Below are 23099 nucleotides of genomic sequence, written 5' to 3'. Positions count from 1 at the left end.
AGAGGACATCGACATGTTTATCTTCAAAGCCAAGTGATTTCTTTAATCAGGGCAATAATAACCTGATTGTAAGATGGAAAAGCATCATCAATAAGAATGGAGACTATTTCATTAAATAAATGTTTTGTTTTGATATATAAGTTGTTAGGGGTTTTTTCATCTAAAAAAAGCAACATTAATTTCTTGACAACCTAATATAAGAAAAAAAAACTGAAATCAAGATTATGAAATCTGTTTGTTTTGTTGTTGAAACATTTTTTTTTTAATTCGTTCTCCCAGTGATACTTCAACCTTTTTTGGTTAAATAATGTTTATTTTTCTATGCCCTCTGTTTGTTGAAATGGTTCAACTCAAACTTATACCACCACCTAGGGAGATCTTGAACGTTTTGAATGGTTCTCAGTTTTTGAAAAGGGATACACTCTAAAAACAATAATCACTGGAAAGGTAGATTCTAAGCTTCAATGCTTTGTAATCTAAATTATAATAATGCCATGTGAAAATTAGTTACACTTTTGAAAATTGTAAGGCTGAGAATAGCCACAGTTAACAAAGTAACTTCAAATCACAGTTTTGAAAATACTTCCCTACTAATAATAGTCCTGTAATTCTTTATAATTTCTGATAATGTTCTTTTCATTCCTGATACTGGTTTTGTGTTGTGTTTATTTTAAATTTACAAAGATATACTTCTATGACAAAACATTAGGTAAGGATTTGGTTCAGTAAGTATAATAATCAACAGCAAATTATCTGGATAACATAAATTTGTTTTTTATTGAATATATTGTTAACTTTATTGTATTAGAACAAAACATGTGAAAACAGGAACTTCTTATTTGTTGAAAAAAACAAACTATAATTACTAAATTTAAAATGATCTGAACCAAAAATACCATGTGCAAATATCATGCTACAATGCCTGACTAAGGAAAGCTTCACCATTTTGAAAGGTGAAGTCACTGTTCATGAGTAATTCTTTTTCAGTCATATCATGTTTGTATATCACAGTAGAAAGTAGACAGCTTCAAGCAGAAAACAAAGTATCAAAATAAATAAAATGAAGAATATCAAACAAGTTAAAAATGACTGGAATAAAAAATAGAACTTTCTGATCAATAAGAAAAAAACAAAAAATATATAAAAGCTAAAAGGAATTATTTTCCTATTAAAAAAAAGAATTTCACATAAATTTTAAGTATTACACAGCCTAAAAAAGTATACAAATATTAAAACAAAGTGTATTAATTTAGAACGTCTGTACCATGTTTCATGCAAAATGGTTAAGTACTTTCACTGTGAGAAATTGGAAGACCAGAAGGTGCTTTAAACAACCCCACAGCCGTTACAGGGCAGAAATGATCTAATATAACTTACCTATTTCTTTTGTCTTTGGGTTTTTTATTAGAATTCTTTGGGTTGCTTTACCCATAGCTAATGACTGAAGGGCCCGGATGAGATCTTTTTCAGGTATATCTGTTTCACTGCATATTTCCTACATAATGAAAAATAAACAATACTGTAAAATCTATTATTAAACAACGTACTTCATATTAAATACTAGAAGTGAAAATACCATAATGAATTTTCATGTGACAAACACAGCAAGTAACACTGGATTATAAATAATCATAAAAAGAATGAAAAATAAAGAAATCTAGAATTATACTTTGGAGATCTACAAATGACCAAACATTCTAAAATGAAGATTATAAACATAAAAAATTAACACTAAACATTAATACATTTATTCTTAGTTTTTATCCATGCTTTTATGAAGACAATGGACCCATTGCTCTGAAAATGTTCTGCTTTCTGCTAATTCCTCCACATTTATAGCTTGTAACAAAGACAATTCAGATTTTTGTTATCGAAGAACCATTTTGTGTGCATTTATATCCTCATTCTGAGGAATACATAGCTAGATAACTTATCTAAATTTACTGCATAATTTACATTACAACTGTACATCAGTCCCTTCGCAGTTTTAAACTGGTAGACATAATGATCAACCAAATTTATTTCAAACTAAGTTTGCTGGTCTTCAACCCAAGACCCATTCTAAAATACATTTGAACAGACACAAAATTAATACAGTCAATCAGCCAAAAAGTTTGTCTCATAGTAAAACAAGTCTACACCATTAAACCAGATCATTACAAAACTAAGGTTCTCCTTCCCTTCTTATTCTTGCTTTGTTATAATGTATGCTATTACCTAAATTCTTTAATTAGAATTATTATTTTTTTAATTAAGTCAGTGACAGTTGTTTTAGTCTGATCTGAGTTAAAAATCCACTTCTAAAGAACTTGATTCTAAACTTCTATAGTAAAACATACAAGTAATTCTAATTCCAATAGCTTTTGTATTTTTACTTTTTTTCATCTTACACTAATGTACTGTTAATTTCTCAAGATATTTAATCTAGAGTTATTAAACAAAGTATATATCATACCACTCACATCATAACTTAATCGATCCCTATTGTTGAAAAGCATTAGAACACACATTTGATACGTGGACACTTGGATGATGTGTTTTCTTGGACCAGTATGTCTCCCTGACATAGAAGGTCCAGGAGATGGAGAGGATGTGGATGATGCTGGTCCATCTCTGGACTCAGAATCTTCTTTTCGAGGACCATAGAAAACGGCATTGAGATCTGCCCAGCCTAACTGAGGTTGAAGGGTAAGTTGACGCCCACTGTGTTTTCCTAAATAAAACCTTAAAAACAAATAAATCTACAGTTTATCAAGTTGTAGAAATTATATATAATACAAACATACTTGTTCCAGAATTTTTAAATAATTTCCTATTGTAATACATAAGAATAATACTAAAAGGTTAAACTGAAAAATGATGACAGTTTTCATTAACTTGTTTTAAGATTAGTATTTGTAAAAACTATATGAAACTAACATTTTTTACAAAGAACTGCTGATACCTCATTAGACAAATAATTTATATATAATTAAAACCATTTGTAGCAGAAACATGAAATTTTGTTACTTTCTTTTTCAGTATAGTTTGCAGTTCATAACAGTTAAAATAATGTTGTTGTACTGTAGCAATAATACAATTCTCTACCAATCTTAAAATATTTACCTATGTAAATCCTTTTACGGGAAAATAATGGTAAAAAACATAAAAACAATAACCAATTTAGCATTTTAACTCTACTTACAAGAACTACTGCAACATTTTTGTGATATAACACAATTTTCTTCAGCATTTAAAAAAAGAAAAAAATATAGCATAAGACTTTTCTGTTGACAGAAGTGATGTCCACATTAATAACTAATAAATCATATATATCAAAACAGAATTCTGAAACCCAAAGCTAGGTTGCTATTGCATTGAGTATCAAATTCCTGACACCTATATATAGTCTATTGGGCCTACTCAATACTACCACTATCTTTTTCAAATTCTAAACAAAGCCAAAGATGCTAGCCATAGAATTTAAAGTTGACTGTCATCTATTTCATGTTTGCAAGCAGTTAGATTAATAAGTTTGGAATTTTTTGTTTCAAAACTTAGCTCTTTTCATTTTTATCTCCATGCCTTTGACCGTAATTGGCTAGCATCTTTGGCTTTATTCCCAGTTTTAATTTATATGGTTGTTTAATCTCATTTCTAGTTTGATGCACTCAGCTATAACTTGTATACACTTATGATAGATTCTGCTGTATTTTAAAAGTAATTGAATAATGGAGATGGACCTTATAATATTATAGTTCTGGATGTTTTTTAGAATTTGTCTAAAAACTAACAAAATGAATAGGAAATTTTTAAGGACTTTTTGTTTGGAAAAACATTCTACTGGAAATTAAACGATTAGTTTAATATTGTGTTTAATTTCATATTAACAAGTTTTAGACCACTTCATGGTAAGATAGATCCTTCAGACCTTTGTATTTAATATTTTATATTATATTTTTTTTTTTAAGTTTAGATTCAATATGCTACTGTAAGAAGTTTTACACTTCCCATTATCTAAAGTATTGAGAAATTTTAGTGAAGTGATAATCTGACACCCACCACTTCTCTGAGGTAATTTTGTTCAAGGGGCAAACACGTGTTCAATAACCTGCTTGATACTTACAACCGAAAGGCTTCAAATGCTTTCCAAGGTGCAATAGGAATGTTACACTTTGGTGTAGCAGCTTGTGTTGGCCAAAAACCAGTAGTAAGGACTCTCACATTTAAATCCACTCCATAAAGAAATGTCTGTAATATGGTTAAATATTGTGGTTGATAAATAAATACATACAGAACTTTTGTAAGTAAACAACAAGATACACAATATAATTATCTATACATCATTGAAATTAACAAATACTTCTGCTGTTGACTACAAATATGTTTTCTTTACAAACAAAAGGTTCATAAGTGCATTTATACATGCATAATCAGTGATGAATTTCTAGATTCATGTTGTAGGATGCATGTATGTGAGGGTGAATGGAATTGTGTTTTGAAGTATAATGATTTAAATGTTGTTGAGGATACTATATTGACTGGAGCTGGAAGAGAGTACTATTGTTGATTACATCAATCAAATATCAAAATACAACGTAAGCAAGACAGTCTTAAAATTAATTATAGCATTTCTGCCTTAAGAATAAAACAAAAACAGATTCCAGGTACCAGATACAGAGACACCTGGCATAAATTAAACATCTGCAATCACTTAATGCATTATTTCAGTCATTTCTCCATTCACAGCCAGGAACATTTTCAATTACTGGTCATGTCATTTTTTTCTTTAAATTATAATTATGCCTAATATAACATCGAGGGAAACTAAACACAAATTCATTATTATAGACTTAAACAAAAATCCTGAGTAGTGAAGATCTATTAACACTACAAAATGTACCAAGTACAGTGAAAACATGTTGTTTATGTAACGGTTTTTACACTATACAAGCACATCATGTTGTATCATTGTGGAAAAGCACTTTTGTATTATGGGATCCAATGAAGTAAGCAACAGAAAGAAAACAAAATGAATTCCCTTGATCCTTTCATTGACAACATAAGTATTCACACATATTTTGGATTTACATTACCTAAATATTTTATAATATGGGTACATTTTGGTCAAGCCTATTATAATGACTAATTGTAAATTAATCATTAGGTTAGTTCTTCATCTACCTACATACACGCATCACAGACATTATTTATGAATGACTGAGAGAGAAGTATATAAACAATATTGGCCAAATATCCTCAAACTGGATCTCAACAACCAAAATGTTTAATTCACATGTAATTTCAAAACTTATCATTCAGACATAAACCTTATTAGGTGCCTTATGCCAAAGATTTACTTAATACTCATTTGAGTCATAAATTCAAACTTTGAAAAGTGAAGTTGCAATTTCACTTCACAAAAAAGAAAAAAAACTTACACATTCTCCATAATCACAGTTAGAACAAATGAGCCAAAGGAATAATAAGTTGACAAAAGGTAATTTAATCTAAAGAGGAAACACCTAACTCACTAAAATTATCAAAGCAAAATATATTGTAATCCTACAATTTCACATACACGTACCCAACTAGTAAAAGTTTAAAAGGATTCAAACTAACTGCAAATACCATTTCATCATGCAAAGCATACTACTTTTTAACTAAAGCAAAATGTAATTTTCTTGAAGAATATACTTGTATCTTTGCTTCCAATTATTAGAGTTTGTATATCCAATTTCCCATTCAACTAAAGAAACAAACAAGCCATAGGAAGACCATCCAAACCTTAACAATTTTGAACATTTGAATCAAGTCTCCTCTACTGATCAGTTGTTTAAAACTGTACACTATTCATAAATTAAATAACTTAAACTGGGTACTATTTTAGTAGCTCAGCTCTTTACTCATTCCAACATGTTGATAACCTTCATATGCCAATGAAACCAAAGCTGCATACAGTCCTCTCTAATGTATATTATACAAGGATATGAAACTTACTTACTATTAGATACAAATTTACAATAAACACAATAAAAAACTAAATATGTCTCTTTATCACAATTTAACACAAAGCAGAAGGCTTTAGGATTTTACCAGGAACCACACTTAAATCCTTCACTTCTTTTTTTACAACATAAATACTCCTCTCAAGTTTTAAGAACAAATCTTTTCAGGATTCATGGCTTTTCTTTCATGAACTTTTTCAAGCTTTACTAAAATAACAATTTCACAATGTATAACATTTAAAGAAAAATATTCTCCATTTTAAAAAACGAGTCAGCTTGGGAACCATTTCTTCTCCCTGATTACTAGAAACACAATCACTGGATCTTCTTTTGAAACTAATAAGACCATAACATTTTAAATCAATTTTTTCAAATATATATGTTTCAAAATTTTTTATTGGTCTTATCAATATAATTATATTTTAATAAACCTCAGTATCCTCCATTCAACTAAAAATGTAACAATCTTAACAGTTTTTAGTTTTCATTTAACAGTAATTAAATTACCCCTATTCATCAATTATAGAATGGGTTTCTGATTTAAATGCAAACTTTTTGAAGGAATACCTTGGAAAGCTTGACCAAACCCATAAAAACAACCAAAACTTTGTGATTAAAAATTTTCCCATTTTCATGTTGTCTAATATTTTTCTCTCAAATATTAATAAAATTTTAATAAAAAAAGGCTAAATTTTGGAATTAAAAGCAATTTATAAACAAGCTATATCTTTGAAACAAGTTGCCAAGACCAATTGAAAACTTTATCCTGGACTATACTTACTTTTACATGTTCACTGTCTAATAATAACTATTCATACAGGAATCTTGTTTTAAATTAAGGCATCTTATCGAAAGAAATGTTTTATTAATTTTAAAAGACTAATAGACAAATATGTTATTCCATAAATTTCAGCTATAGAAAAGAAAAACTTATCACAGAACAACATTATAAGACTTTAATGATTGTTTTCCGTAGCTCTGATTCAAATCTTTATAAAAATTATTGTTAAAAAAAACTACAAACTTAACTTAATGAAACAGTTTCTTCTGTGAATTTTATCTTATTTGTTATCATTAAAATCAATAAAGCAATAAAGGACTCTGACAAAATCATACATACAAAAATTTATATAATTAAGTATCTGAATACATAAGAAAATCTTTGGAATTTCCAAACCAAAACTGAGCTACTTACGCCACAAGTTTGCACACGATTTTTGAACTCTTCCATCATTGTGTTAGATACTGACATATCTTTGAACATTCCTTCTAACTTAGAGGTAAACTGACAACCACATTCTGTCTGAAATAAAAAATAACACTACTTCATCTATTATAGTAACAAAAAGAAAAAAAAGAGATCATTAAATACATGAATTGATTTTTACATAACATCACACTCTTGCAAAAAATTAACATTTTCTCAACTTATACAACCCTCTATTGGTGCAAATATTTGCTCAGTACTATCCTTGATACTCCCATTTGTTTCTATATTCTAACATGCAAATGATTATGAAACAACCCTCCACCAATAGGAGTCCAACACTACCCCTATTATAACTAGTACTCTCTCTAATCTTGCCATTGTTAACCACTTCAAGATTGGTCAGATCACACCTAACCACACTGTAAGTGGGGAGGACAGGTGGGAAATGTGAGAAGAGGTAACTATCTATTGGAAATGTCTTTTCAGTTTAGAAAAATGTTAACTTCTGATACAATATCTTACCTTTTCTCACAAAAAGCTAGAATTCCACATTGAACTGGTAGAGGGCTGGTGAGAAAATGATCCCCCTTTAGCAAGCGCCCAAAGGAAAACCATGGGGTGTGATAAAAAATTAAAAACAACACACCTATGGGAGACTGCATCATTTCTGAGCCAGGTATACTCTTTGCTCTTTAGTAAGGTGTCACTAAAAAAGGGTAAAAACATAGAGGGACCTCAAGAAACAATTACAGAAATAATGGGACCTCCTGGTATAGAGTGGCTAGGGCATTACAGATCATAAATGGGAGTTCGACCTCAACCAATACCTGGTGGCATCTGGAATTGTACATCAGGTCTGCAGTAGGAAGAGGTTCCTCTATCTTACACCTAAAAAAATGCATCCCAGTAGGGAAGAGGAGCTTCCGTACCAAGAACCCGTCTCTGCATATGTGCACCTCCAACACAACCAACACCAGATCCACCAGGAACTGACATCCAGCAGATAGTAGGAAGAGGGAGAACTAGTTGGGGTCGCATCTTCAGTCCAAAACCTGGTGGCATTGTTAATTTATTGTCCAGTCTGCTGTAGGAGGAGGGTACCATCCAAACACACGTGAGGACATATGTGGCTGGTCCAGCTCCAATCAACACCTGATTCCTGGGAACCAACATCTGGCAGATGGTAGGAAGGAAGGTGCCTCTGCCAGAGGAGCAAATTGCAATATATGGTGGAGTGCTACATCCAACACCTAACAGTATCTGGAATTATACATCAGATCTGAGGTAGGAAGAGCATCACACCATCTACACCAGCAGAATGCTACCAACCTATTCTCAACTGAGTGGTATTGTGCACACTCAGGAGGACAGGCCTCCATGGTCCACCACCCAAGCAGCTAGGAACTGGAAGTGGCAAGGACTCCCAAACTCCACTTAAAGAAGAAGGGATAAAATGAATTGGAGAGTCCACTGCACCAGAGACAGTGCAATGGGTGACTGCAATACCCTATTTTGAAAAGCAGTGATCAAATTGATGGAGTCGATCAACCAATACCTGGCGGTGTCTGGAATTGTACATCAGGTCTGTGATAGGAAGAGCTTTGACGCCACGGATCATCAGAGATGGACAGTATTCCCTGTCTGCTCTACTCACATTAGTCCATGAGTGTATGGTCTGGGTCAAAGATATTTATGAAGCAACAGACAGCGAGGGATACCTACAAGTGATCCTGCAGAACACCCCATCTCAATGGTGTGTGTAACATGACCTTGTGATATGTTATGATAATGTATTTTGATGTACAGAGGACAAACTGATGAAGTCAATCAATCAACACTTCGTGACATCTGGAATTGTACATCAGGTCCACGATAGGAAGAGCCTCAACTTCATAGTTATCTAGCATGGTATATGACCACAGGTCATACAGTGTAGGCTTAAGGGTAAGTATACCTGGTCAGGCAACAGTTGCCATAGAGCTGGATCTAAATATCTTCATAGAAAAAGAAACTGAACAGAGTACTTACCAAAGATAAACAGTTAGAGCACTGAAGATGTCCCCCAAGGGAAGATGGAAATGTGCAGCAAGAGACATGGTAAAGTGACAAATCTGATGAGAATAAAACATGAAAAAAAGGTGACAATTGTCAGGAGAAAAGGAAGAAAAATTCCAGGCAAATTCAATCTGGATGGGTAATGGGAAAAAGGTCACGAGAGAGGTAAGGATTTCACGGAAAAAAACAAATGGACTCAGGAACCATGGAAGGGAGCAGTACGATGTGTCATATACCATAGAAGAGCCCTGACCGAGCAAAAGAGGAAGGTGGGTCTGGAACAGTCATGAAGGTGAGAAAAGGAGGGAAAGGAAAAAGGTGTGAAAGAAGAAGTACCCTCTCGAGCAGCCAAATGCTTGGACATAAAGGAATGATCAGGAAAGAGAAGAATATAGGAACTAAGAAAACAAAAACACAGTAAATATCAAATGCAAACACATCAAAGGAACAACATTTGCACATAAACAAGAGTAAAAACAGGGACTTCAAGGAAAGGTGATTTAAGAAACACTAAGACCAAAGTTCCAATGGAAGATGGGAAAAAGTGTAGAGGATCACACAGAGGTGCTAATCCTGAAGGGAAGCAGGGTGGGGAGGACAGGAAAAATGGAATGAATGAAACACCATGGATGAGACTGGCAAATGGAAAACACAAGCAAAGTCAGTAAACCAAAAAGTGGCAGATAATGCCACATTATAGCCCACAACAGAGGAAACTGAAAGGACCCCATTAAAAAACCCAAAGCCAAAAAATGACGGTGTGTGAGGAACCACAGGATGGGAAGGACCATAACCCCTTAGAACTAACCAAAAGTGGTATGTGTACCACGTATGAAGATAAACCCCCATAGAGGAAGAAAAAACAGGCCGGAAAAGGAAGAAAGCTTCATGCGAAAAGCTAGCCCTTCAGATGAGGGACCGGAAAAAGCTACACGTGAAGACAGAGTGCAGGTACAGACAGATGAAGCCCACTGGAGTGTAGATGATGGAGAAGTGTCAGAGAGAAAGGCAGGTGACACCAAAAACTGATGCAGCAGTGGAAATCGCGTGCGAGACACCCAATACATAACCAGCAACACAATACGGAGTGGTCTGAAGTATGGCAAGGACACGTGGGAGGAGACAAACAGAAGACCAATATAGGGGAAGAGGTGTACTGAGAAGAGTGACAAAAGCATCCAAATCTGGGACACCCCAAAGAGCACACAAAACTCAAAAAATTGGTAGATCTGAAAACCACACCACAGGGAGAATCCTGTCATGATGGGATAACCAATCTGTGACCAGATTCAGGGTACCCAGATTAGGATATGCCAACAAAGTGATGAGACAGCAGTAGATGCAACAAAGAAGATCCAGTGTGAGATGTCTGAGCAATGTATGAGACTACCATAGAAATGTCAAAGTGAGCCATCACCAACCAGCCCCTAGGAGCCTGCAGGAAGTGAAGGAAAGCCCAACAAACAGCAAGAAGTTCCAAGATTGATATGGAGAAAGAACTCGGACAGAGACCATATCCCCGAAATCACTTGAGTGTCAAGATACACCCCAACCAGAAAAAGATGCATATGCACATTCCAGACAAAGAGGAGGAAATGGAACACATATGGTAGTATTGTTATGATCCACCCACCAGTCAAAGTCGGTCTGTGAGGGAGGGGGGAAGAGAAGCATTTAAGGGATCCTGAACAAGGCTCCACTGGTTTATCAAAACCAACTGATGATGATGCATGAGAGTGCAACCAAGAGGAATGAGGGCTTTGAGAGAAGCCCATGTCCCCAAAAGAGAAAAAATTCTTGCACAGTAGAAGAAGGAGAAGATGAGATGCAGTATACCAGACATTCCATAGCTCACAACTGAAGTAAAGCAGGTAGGGCCTGATGGAGAAGGGAATTGAAAAACATTGCGAGATGAACCAAAAAATTGCTCCACTTTGACAGACAAACCACAATGACAGTGTCCTGCAGAAGAAACTGACGATGCAGAACTGAGTCATATTGTGAGGAGGCAAGAAGTAGTCATACATCCATAGAAAGGTGGAAATGAAGGCCCCCTGAAATGAATCAGGTAGGCAAAAAATGGGATCCCAAGGAGGAGGAGGGAACGAAATGGGATTGTGAGACAACAGGGAAGATGAATGGAAGTAGAGGACCTGACTTACTGACACAACTTTCAGAACTCCTGGATCAACTGCCAAGGACCTTCAAACATGGCCAAATTAAAGAAGTCTGGCCCCCAAAAGCTCTTACCAGAGAAGGGCGGTCAGAGTAAGACAAATACGGGAAAAGGTAATCGAATTATCAGGGTCCGATCCCCACTAAGGGAGAAGCAACACCAATACTATGAATCCAAATAAGGGAAGTTGGAACAATGATAATCAAAAGTACGTGGAGGTAGAGGCATACTGACCCCCAAACACAAATGCTCCCCAAAATGACTTCCATGAACCCCAATATCCAGGGAAGGAGAAAACACTAAAAAATGACCCAAAGGCTAGTTCCTGAGAAGAGTAGGGATGGAACATAGGAAACGGGAAATAAGGACAGAACATAACATACTTGAATAATCAAATTCACCAAAAGGGAAAGAGGTCTGGGAGCAAGTCCCTCAAATTGTGATTGAGAGGCATATTCAGGAGGAGGGGAAAGGCTGTCCAAATCCAAAACTTCCCAATCACTGAAAACCATTAGTTTGTTGCATGAAATTGGTCAACTCCTGACAGACAAGAGCCATCACTTCATGGGCCGAGAATCATGGTTCCGACCCGTTGGATGTGGTCGCTAATTCCACTGCAGCAGTTTTCATGATCACCTGAAACTGCGAGTGCATAACTCACGAGACTGAAAGAGGAGAGAAGAAAAATAAAATAATTCATAACTTTTCACAAAAGAGATAAGAAAACAGCAAAGAACAACGTAAATAAAGTAGAAAAAATTAAGAAAGTAACAACTTGTAGATAAGTTAATCAAACCACAAGCAAAAACACGTCTATTCAATAAGACTGCCAATTGAGAAGTGGTTAACAGCTGCAAGATTACAGCAGGCAATAGTTACAATAGAGATAACGTCGCACTCCTATTGATGGAGGGTTGATGCATAATCATTTGCATGTTAGTATTTAGAAATAGATGGGAATATCAAGACTAGTGGCGAGCAAAAATTTGTGCTGGTAGAGGGCAATATAAGTTGAGAAAGCTTTTTTGTGAGCTGACATAAGTATCCATTGGAAATACATTTTCAGTTTAGGAAAATTTTAACTTTTAGAAACTTTTTGCCCATAAAGACTTTTTTTAATTAAATTCAAAATAATTAAAAAATTAAAACTAATTTCTAAATTATCTTTGTATCTGGTAGGTGAGGTAGACATGATATCTGTCCCTGATGCTGGTCTTAGATGTATTTTATGGGATTGATGTCTGGAGAAAATTCTGGCCAATTCATAAACACAATAACTCCCTGCTAAAGATACATAGTGATGGTATGGGAATGGAGGGAATAAGCATTACTGTCCATTGAAATTAAACAAGATCAAATGTTTCAAGTGAAAAATCTGACAATAGTTGTTAAGATCTTATCATATAATGCACAGTATTTTAAACATAATTCCTATAATGTAAAGTTCCCTAAGTTCATCATAGCAGATGCCTATTATCAGAGATCCACCCCAAATCTGACCTACTCAGCTACCAAGCAACAAAGTGCTCTACAAGATCATCTTCATAGCCTAGAGAGAATTACACCAACTGCATAAAATACAGTGATGGTAAAAGTTTTTGGCTGCTTTGGGTAAGCATACTTAATACTAAGGTCTATATTCATTTGGAGAACTCTTAATATTATTTTTATATCTGTGACTCATGGTGTACAGCTGACTATAATTTGTTAATTCTGGATTTATTTTGCATTGTATACAAGTACATTAATTTTTTATTTCTATTGCAAAAGAAAACAATGAGTATTTAAATATCATCAAAGTATTACCTTGAGCTTGGAAATCATATTCTTCTCAGAATCATCAGAGACACTTTTATTAAGCAGAAGTCTCTTTGCTAAATGCTGCTTGTAATATCTTTCAAAGACATCTTTTTCTTGGAGATATCTAAACAAAACCATAGTTTTATCTAAAACTTGCTCAATTTCTTGTTCTGTCATCTGAAAAGAAATGTAATAACTTCACTTCAACAATAATCAGAACCTACAATATTTATATATAAAAAATGTTATCACCTTTTTAATTTACCTTCATAAAGATTAATTAACCTAAAATATTAAACTGAGACCACTCTTTGAAATTCAAAGATGTAAATAAATTAACAACTTGGCAAAAATGTATACAGGATCCTGAAACGTGACTTGAAGGCCTTGGCAAAATACTGTTACACCTGATGTTAAGGCACGAAACTCATCCTTATGATAATTACTGTATAAAGCAAGAAAATGAATGAAACATACTCCTTTCACTCCTTTCTTTAGCTTGTCATCAATGAATAAGGATAAATATTCTGGAGACTTAGGATTGATGTTTAAGAAATATTCGAAGTCTGATGCTATCATCTGCTTGAAGAACCTGTCATTTCCAAAAGAGTTATGTAAGAAGTGGTCAAATCTATCCTTGAGATCCAGAAGACTCTGTAAAATAATTATTACTGTTTAATTAACAATTCTTTTAAACTTACATTAAGACAAACAGTAAGTCATAGAATTTGTATTTCATTAGATAATTTGAAATAAGTTAACTCCTTACCCAGAATTTTATCATTGTAAGCATGCCTTAATTTAGATATAAAACTTTTAAATTTTGTTCAGTGTGAATTTATGAATGTAGCAAATAACAGTCAGTACTTTTAATAGCTACATACAAATAATAAATTTTGAGTTTATTTTACCTTGTAATAAAAATTGTTATGCAGATATAGCTAAAAAACATTCTATACAAATAATATATTTTTTAAAATAAGGATGATGTAGGGATGGCAATGCCAAAAGTACAGAAACAAGGTAGGGACGAATACACAAAATCATACAAAATTCCCTACATAAATGCGTAGCCAAATATTTTCAAGAAAACCTTTTATCTACAACTAAACATTCAATTAATTTCATTTGCATGAATTCAGGTTTGAATAAAAGCATCTAAACTGAATAATGCTATAAAATCTTACAATGGCTAATTCCAATAAGCTTGTAACATTGACTAAGTGGCTAATTATGTAGGGATTTTTGTATGGTTTTTTGTTTATTCATCCCTACCTTGTTTCTGTAGTTTTTGGCATTGTCATCCCTACACCATCCTCATTTTTTTCAAAATTTTTTCTACTTGTTTCCACCTCTTTTTTTAATGAAGGACAGTTGCTATAAAGGCAGCTGTATTAGCCTATCATGATGAATTATCTTGATGGACATCAAGTGTTAAAGTTTGTGAAATTCTATACTGCTTCTACACTCGCCAAGCTAAAATACTAGGTGTTTATAAAAGTCTTTTACATTGTTATAAGAGAAATTTCAGACTATGAGGAGCAATACATAATATGCAACAGTCTTTTTTTTCCCGGTCCATCCCTACATACTAAGCGCTATCGTGCTTAGTGATAAGGATATTAAACTAAAGGAACAATACTGTACACAATTTAAAATAAGTATAATACAATATTAGATAATCATGACTAGTTTTTTATTAATTACTTGTATAACTATATGCAAGCCTTCCAATTAATTTTCAGATTCTCTTAAATATTTTCACTCTCCTTTAATAGTCCAAAAAAAAAATAAAATCATCAATTTAAAAATATTAAACTTCCATAACAATAATTATTTCTGAAAAATTCATCACAAAGAATTAAACCTGTCTTTGCACTCATTCTCAATTATTAGTTTCGACAAATTAGTATTGCTCTTTGGATTCCATTTACACTAGAAATAATACTCACTGATAATAATTGACAATTGGGTAATCAACCATGTACTTTTTACAATATATTTATGTAAAGGTGCAATCTGTACAGACTTTAAATTATTCAAATATACCTTTATGGCTACTATTTTGTGCACAAATCAAATAACAAGCTATTTTATTTTTTGTTTTAACATACAGTTAATGGATAAAATGCAACTTCAAAAGTTTATCTTATCTTTGGTAAATCTAAAGATTTATTACAACTATACTTTGCTTAAGTGATATACCATTACTATGTGACAGTTGGTTCCATATAAGCAAAGTTTATAATATCAGCATCTAAGTTTAAAACTGTCATATATTTTTCTATCATTGTTAAGAACTTTCAAATATTTTGAGAAAATCCATTTTGTCAAAGATTTATTTATGTTTAAAAGTACAATGGTGATTAAAACCATCATATTTCTTTTGTTTTTTTATTCAAACCTTTACGATTGAAAAACTAATAATGGTAAAATAATTTGATGTTTGATAATAATGCTAGAGAAGACATACATAGGACTTATGAAGTAATGTCCTGGAAGAAAATAACCGATTCACGTTATATTTGAAAACTTCTGATTACAAATATTTGTCCTCTTCAAAACTTTCCTCGCACATCCCAGGTTCATTCACAATGAGCCATAACAAGTTACCAAAGTTGATATTAAAACTGATACACTGACAAGCCAATAACAGTAGTGGTATGCTGTCATAATATCCAATATTTAAACTACCAGTGATAACTAAAATAAAGCTACTAGAATATAAATGTCACCTTCCCCAGCCAAGTTTTCTCTTGTCCACAATTTAGAAGTGATTTTGCATTAGAAGGGAAAGAATCATTTGACTAGACAAAGCAAAGAAAATATTCATAAAAAAAACTAACTCACACAGTAACATTTAATTGCACTATGCAGTACACAGAATGTTGCATTGAAATTAGTTTGTGTAGTTTGAACTTGAATACTATAATAAACTCTTGTTTACTTTGTATAGTAAAAATCTAGAAATATATTAATATTTATGCAAACTAGAGTTTTTTTTATAACATTTTCCTTCATTAGCAAGTGTTTTTAATATTAAATTTTTGTTATTATTTTCAGTTTCATACCAATTGATCCTGTAATGGGTAAGCCTCATCCATGCTCAATAGAAAGCAGATGCATGTGCAATGTGTGATGGCAAATTGGCTTTTGCAACTGAATAAAAAGGTGGGTTGTGGGATGCCACAATTGTTTCACTATTCAGAATGAATACTTAACTTTGATAACCTTTCAGAGTTGGGCAATTAACTCAATTGATTAGTGTCATGTAAAATGATTAGTTAATCAAAATTATGATTAATCAGTTAATTTTACAAAAATAATCAACTAATCATAATTAGTGTTTCCAATTATTACTATTTTCAATTATTCCAATAAAAATGTTGCTATTAAGATTTCTAAAATTCTCATTTCACATCTTTAATGAATTAAAATTCATTGAGATTTTAGGCTGTCATAGCCTGGTGATTAGAGAAAATTGCTTCATTATTTATGGGTCTCAAGTTTGATTTCTGTTGCCATCAAACATATATGCCCTTTCAGCAATGGGAGTGTTATATTTCTTTCTTTGTTTCTGAGTTATGACAAAACCACTAAAGATATTTGCCACCGTCCCTAATTTTAAACTGTTGACTAAAGGGAAGTCAAATGTTCAGCAGTACTATCTGTGAACTCTTGGACAACTTTGATGTTAAATAAAATGTAAATTTACTGTTTTTTCATACATTGGGTTATGTCTCAAATTTATAATTGCATAACTTATCTAATATTGAATAAGGTGTAAAACTACTGTTCTTACAGTGTTGTATTGCAATTAATAATCTATTTAATTGTATTATTTAGTGTTAAAGAAATAATTTATTTACTTTTTCTACTAACATGTCTCAAACCTGCAACTCTCTGATCATGGGGCAAAAACCCACAAAGCAGTATCTTTATGCATTTATTCACATTTTCACACAGCCTTTTAACCACATGATAAATTATGAATGTGATGTACTAACATTCAAAAACTTAATATCACATTAAAAGTTGCAAGTATCAATAATTTTATTAAGATAAAAAAATCCATTGTACTTGATATTGTGAAGAATACTACTATAAAAACATACTCTTTGACTCTTGATGTATAAATAGGATGCAACTACCATACAGCCTTAATAAAGCCTAGAAGAAAATAATTTGTCTTAACTTAGCCTACCCTAGAAAAAATGCCCTGATCCTAATTGTTTTATGCCTTTTTTTCCAAAAATGTACAGAAAGCACAGAACATAACCATATGTTTATGATCAGTCACAATTTCAGCTTTGTTTTCATGGGAACTTTTGTAACAAACCAGTTCACAGACCATAACTTTGATAGTAGCTAAGTTTAAATTATGTAGGGTAGAAAGTCAACATCATATCATAATAAATTTATATTAACACACATTAAGAATTTATTATGCTAATAAGCTTTAGTGGATAATTTACTAATGGTCAAATCTTTCTGGCAATTAATATTCAATTTTTTTTATATATATGTTTGAAAAACGTTTAAAATACGTACTCCATCAAGTGAGCTTTGATATTTCATTTTATATTTTTCTATTAAAATAGTATTGTTGGTCAGATCTTGTCTATTCTTGAACATATTTTGAAAAATAATTTTATTTCCAACAATGAAATATGTATTCAATTAACTGACACCTGATGTAGGCCTATGGCTGAAACTAGTCATGGTATTTAAAACCTTTCATTTTTTTATTTTTAAGGCAATAAAGTTGAACTTTACATAAAAAGTCACTTGAAAAAAATAAAAAATTCATACTTATTTTCATCAACAAAAATTCAGTAGTTTTTGTAGAGTAGTCTTATGGAAATTTGTAAGAAGAAACTTTCAGAATGCTATTAATTGTATATTTAGCTTGTTACAGGTTTCACACTACATTGTGTACATGATAAATTTTTTTGTACATCAGTTTAGGATTAAAAAAATAATCTAATCTGAAATTACTGCACATAAAGATATCATATTAAATGAAGGGTAGTTTGAAAATGTCTTTCAAAAAACCAAAGCAAGCTGACAACAGGAAAAGTAATCCCGTGTTACAATAGCCGATTAGTCAATGTAAATGATTAATGAGGTTGAAGATAAATTGATTAGAAAATTCATCTAATCACCCAGTTCTATAAACTTTTCACATAAAGTTAAATGTGTTACTAATTACTTGTTTTTCACTTGAATTAACTAAGTTAATTCTATTTTGACTTTTTACAGTATTTACAGTTACAGTTTTACAAGAGATTACTATTCAGTTCTTTTTTCATCTGCTTAAAGTTAACTTTAAATTTAATCCTAAAGTAAGTGGAGCTTTAATTTTCTAAATTAAAAGTCACAAGATCTAGTTACGGCTACTGATTGCTCCAAATGCAGTAAAATTATGTAATAATGCCACTGAAAAACATATCTTCATGATCTACCCAAAAAAGACAAACATCATAAGAATTTATTTTGTATACATAACAGTTCAAGTATGCTTTAAAAATCTTTAAACACTGCAGCCCTTGGTATACCAAATTCAAGAGAAGCCTACATCATAAACTTCCCAGAAAATGTTGCAAAGTTTCGGTTATTTATTAAAGCAATAGTATTTTTATTTATGCCGTGTCATTCAGTGCTCTTCCTGTGAAACAAGGATCCTGTGTCCTTAAATTGCTTATGGTACTAACTAATCACATTGCTGAATAGTACACATACACAAATGTGCTCATTGTAATTGGCCCTGCAGAAGAACAAGACACATAAATTCTGCTAGCACTGAATAGTGTGCTTTTTATTAAAAATTTACCATATGGGAAGTATCTGTTGACAAATTCTGAAGTTTTGGTTGAAACTAAAACTGGCAATACATGATCAAACTTGAGGGTTTTTAGACTAACATATACTTTATTGCATTTTTTTATATTTCTTCTCTGAAAAGTTATTTGTTTTAACATTTGTATAGACATGGAAGTGTGTGAATAAGTTGTATATAGACATGTGTTAAACATTGCATATCAATGTATTTAGTATCATCAAAATCATCTTGGTGTTTCACAACAAAAATTTGATACACACACATTATATTTCATAAAACAGAAATTACAAGTACTCAGAGTGCAGGAATAATTTTGTTGAATTCATACTTTAACAAATTGAACTACATTTAAAAAAAATATATATTCATTCAAGAGTAATACATTTCAAATATATACGAATGTGAAAATTAAGTCAAAATTTAATGTGATAAATAAAAATTCCATATACCTGAACAAACGTTAAGGCATCTCCTTTACCTCCTTCTTCTTCTGTGACAAGAGCTTTCCCTTGTTCTCTTAAATAGGAACTAACACAGTCAACCATGGTCTTTAATCCATCACGAACTCTGCTAAATATCTTGTACATACGACCTAAATCTGATGATGACAAGGTAAGATTTTAAATTTTCATTCAGTCCCCAATTTCATGGCACTTAATATTTTTAAGTATACAGTAGAGTTTACCTCCAGCAAATTAATAATGTTTAACACTTTTCTGCTTAACTGCCTTAAATTCTTTGTAAAATAAGTTCAAGTTCTGAAGTATTCAAATGGAACAAGTTGAATATATGTAAACTAGAGTGTAATTGTACACATTATGCATAAAGAAAAGTACTTTTTTTAACAGTCACCTCTTGGATATGTTTACCCAACATATTTATTGAGCAAGCATAAAACAACATTAGTTGCCAAAAAAGGACTATCTAACTGAACTCTTGCATATTATGCATTGTTTCTTACCCTTGTTTCCACACCTAAGTGGAATGAATGCATTGTTTTAGGAAGACCTAAGTGAATATAAATCTAATGACTGTTGTTTTTTTTTACCAAGAAATTGTAAAATCATACAGCTTTAGTACACATGAATTTATTTCTATATTCATAATTTGCAGATATATTATTTGCATTGTAATTGTTGTAAATAACAATGTAACATGTAAATTTCAATTTAAAACTTAATATTTTACTATGATGGTGCTAATTAATGTTTAAGAGCCACAAAAATTGGTACACAAAACCTAACTTCTGTCCTCTTTATACATCCCTAGTAAAGCTATAAAGTCAAATTCTAAGTATAAACTACATCAGTGATTGCAATGTGAGACACAATTATGGGTCATTTGTTACAACAATTTGTAATGCCTTATGACAAGCATAATTAGTTATAATCATGCTTCACCAGCTGGTAAGATGCATTCAAGCCATTACAATTCTTGTTGTAATAAATGGCTTATATAAATAATGTTTTGACAACTGTGTTCATTGTATCTCAGCTAGCCTGAAGAGCTCAGGATTGAGCGAAATGTGTTGTCGGTAATGGATATGACAAATATAGTGCAATTGAAATACTGTTATTATTTTTATTATACACTCTTATAATTCTTAAAAATCCCTAAGGGACTAGATTAAGAATGTAGAGTTCAGAAATATAGCAGGCTTAACATAATGTCTTATGACAAACACAATCATGAGTCACCATGGTCCAGAACAACTGTAATTGCCCTAAACTAATCAGTCATCAACTGTTATTGTGCCAAATAAATAAGTGGGCTTTGAGGTGCACAAGGGTGTGAAACTCTGGACTACACCACATTTAAATTGAATTAAGCAAAATATGCCACACATGCCATGCTGTATCAAAATACTCAACAAAGTTGTACATGATACAACAGTTAAAGCAGGAATGCCCAGTTGATTGTTCAACTTACTTATGCCACACAATTTAAGCTTGATGAATAATATTTTATTTATATTACAAAATATCACATTGTTGGGTTATACACTAATAAATTAAAAATTGTATATCTAATCATATTTAATTTCATCATTTCTCACAGTACAATTACTTTAATAACCCTCAATAGTGATTTTCCCTCAGAATTCTTTAATATGTTAATAGTATTGTTGGCTTCATGATCACTCATCATACATGAACCATTAATTGCAATTTTTTTTTTCATTATTAAATACTACCTTGGCCATAAAACATGAATTAACAGATTTACAATGATAAATGTACTTTGGAAAAGGTACAATACATTAAAAATAATATCTTTAATAGTTTTACTTCATTGTAAAGAACATTACTGGACACCACAGTAATATTTTCACTAAACTAAAACATTATTTTTCAGAAAGCTTGTGCTATAAACAGGGTTCACACATTTCAAAGAATGAAGAATTCTATAACTTTTCAATGGTTTTCCGTGACCTATTATTGAAATTTCCATGATTTTTCAGCGGCAGTTCCACAGGAAGGAGAGGGTATACATTAGACACAGGACAAATCAGAAGTCAGTTATAAATATACTGCATCCAATTTCTGTAGTAAGCTCACACAGATATGATTTTCCATGACCACAATAAGTATTGATAAAATGTCTCTGACTTGCAAGGTCTAGAAAACATATCTTATTTTTATCATTACTAGTTGTTTGGTTCATAGATGTTATCTTTCCTTATATGTTGTGGAAATTTATCAAAGGATTATAATAACTAAATATCTTTTCAACAGTTTAAACAAAAATTTTTTATGGTTTTCTTCCTGTGTATCATATACGAACAAATGAGGTAATTTAGCTATACATACAGAAGTTACGGACCTATTATCAGAATTAAAATCATAACCTCTTAATATGTGTAAGTATCACAACTAAAACACATTTATCAAGGCACACAGTAGTGTGTCATGTAGCCAAAACTACTTGCTGCAAGACATACACTGTGTTTATTAACAGGGGTGATAATTTAGCAATTTTCCAACTTCTGTATCTCGGACTGTGATAATCCAAACTATCACATATCTTTAGTGAATGTGCTCTACTGGACTCTTACTTCACATTCCAAATTTCAAGGCAATCCATTAAGAAATACCTGAAATATAAAATCTTCAATTTTGATTTTTTTCCTTTATTTTTTTTCTTCACACCATAAGTATAGACACTTTATTTGATACAAAAACATACTTAACTGTTACGGATTTTTTTTCAAATTTGGTACATTGATAGATATTTTCAATCTATAATTAGAAGTCTCATTTGGTGTAAATATAAGCCACATGTTCTGAGTTATACAACAAAAACCACTCAAATTTGACCAAACTTTTCGTGCATGCTTACACAAAAAGTCACGTGAGCTATCGGTCTAACATTTGTACTAGAGCTTCACCTAAGAGTAAAAGTGGACCATTTTTAGTTTTTTGTCCTTCAGATTAAGAATAGCTGATTTAATGCAGCAAAACTATAAGGTGAAAGGATGTGCAGATACATAAGTATTGGTTAGGACAAGCAAACTAGATGAGCAGTTGCTAGTTCAAATTTTCAAAAGAATCATATGGGTGGACGGTAATTATTGATAATTGATTGCCAACTGTTCAGCACAAATTTACTAGATTTTATGAAATTCTCCTAATTATAGAGCATTTAGAGTCATGTGATATTAGCTTAAGCAATTAGCATAAATAATGATGCTTGATACGGCTGTACAGATTGCATGGGGACGATGACAAGAAACTGTTAATGTAAATTCCATGGCATTATTATAAAGAAAGCTATTAACACTGTTTTACAGAGGAAAACTACCATATATTTTAAAGAATCTAGCTGGTTCTGTAAATTAAAGGTATGTTCCGAATAATAGGGTTGCAAGCCTAAAGCTAATGTGGGTTACTATCGAGTGTCACTTTCTTACTTGCTGTGGTTTGTTGATTTGTATTGACAAAAAATCCTGATATCTAATCAAAAATACCTTAAGTGTGAAACAAATAAGTGCGGCCCAAAAATTGATTGAGTGTGCAACTTAAAGGAATT

At 32.0% G+C, this 23099-nt stretch overlaps 1 protein-coding gene across 3 annotated transcripts in view; it reads right to left on the bottom strand.

Moving 5' to 3' along the window:
* Positions 1 to 23099, bottom strand: part of LOC106472980 (cullin-3-A-like) — a 102904-nt gene that overhangs the window by 15973 nt on the left and 63832 nt on the right. For all 3 annotated transcript variants that reach the window (XM_013933654.2, XM_022402447.1, XM_022402452.1), the window contains exons 8-14: positions 19520 to 19668; positions 13706 to 13882; positions 13235 to 13405; positions 7183 to 7290; positions 4106 to 4230; positions 2463 to 2724; positions 1378 to 1495 (exon numbers count right to left, since the gene is read on the bottom strand). In XM_013933654.2, coding sequence (XP_013789108.1) covers positions 1378 to 1495; positions 2463 to 2724; positions 4106 to 4230; positions 7183 to 7290; positions 13235 to 13405; positions 13706 to 13882; positions 19520 to 19668 — 1110 coding nt within the window. The remainder of the gene's footprint in view (positions 1 to 1377; positions 1496 to 2462; positions 2725 to 4105; positions 4231 to 7182; positions 7291 to 13234; positions 13406 to 13705; positions 13883 to 19519; positions 19669 to 23099) is intronic.

Source organism: Limulus polyphemus, unplaced genomic scaffold (assembly GCF_000517525.1).
Source record: "Limulus polyphemus unplaced genomic scaffold, Limulus_polyphemus-2.1.2 Scaffold125, whole genome shotgun sequence".
Lineage (NCBI taxonomy): Eukaryota > Metazoa > Arthropoda > Merostomata > Xiphosura > Limulidae > Limulus > Limulus polyphemus.
This window is presented reverse-complemented; position numbering and strand designations above follow the sequence as displayed.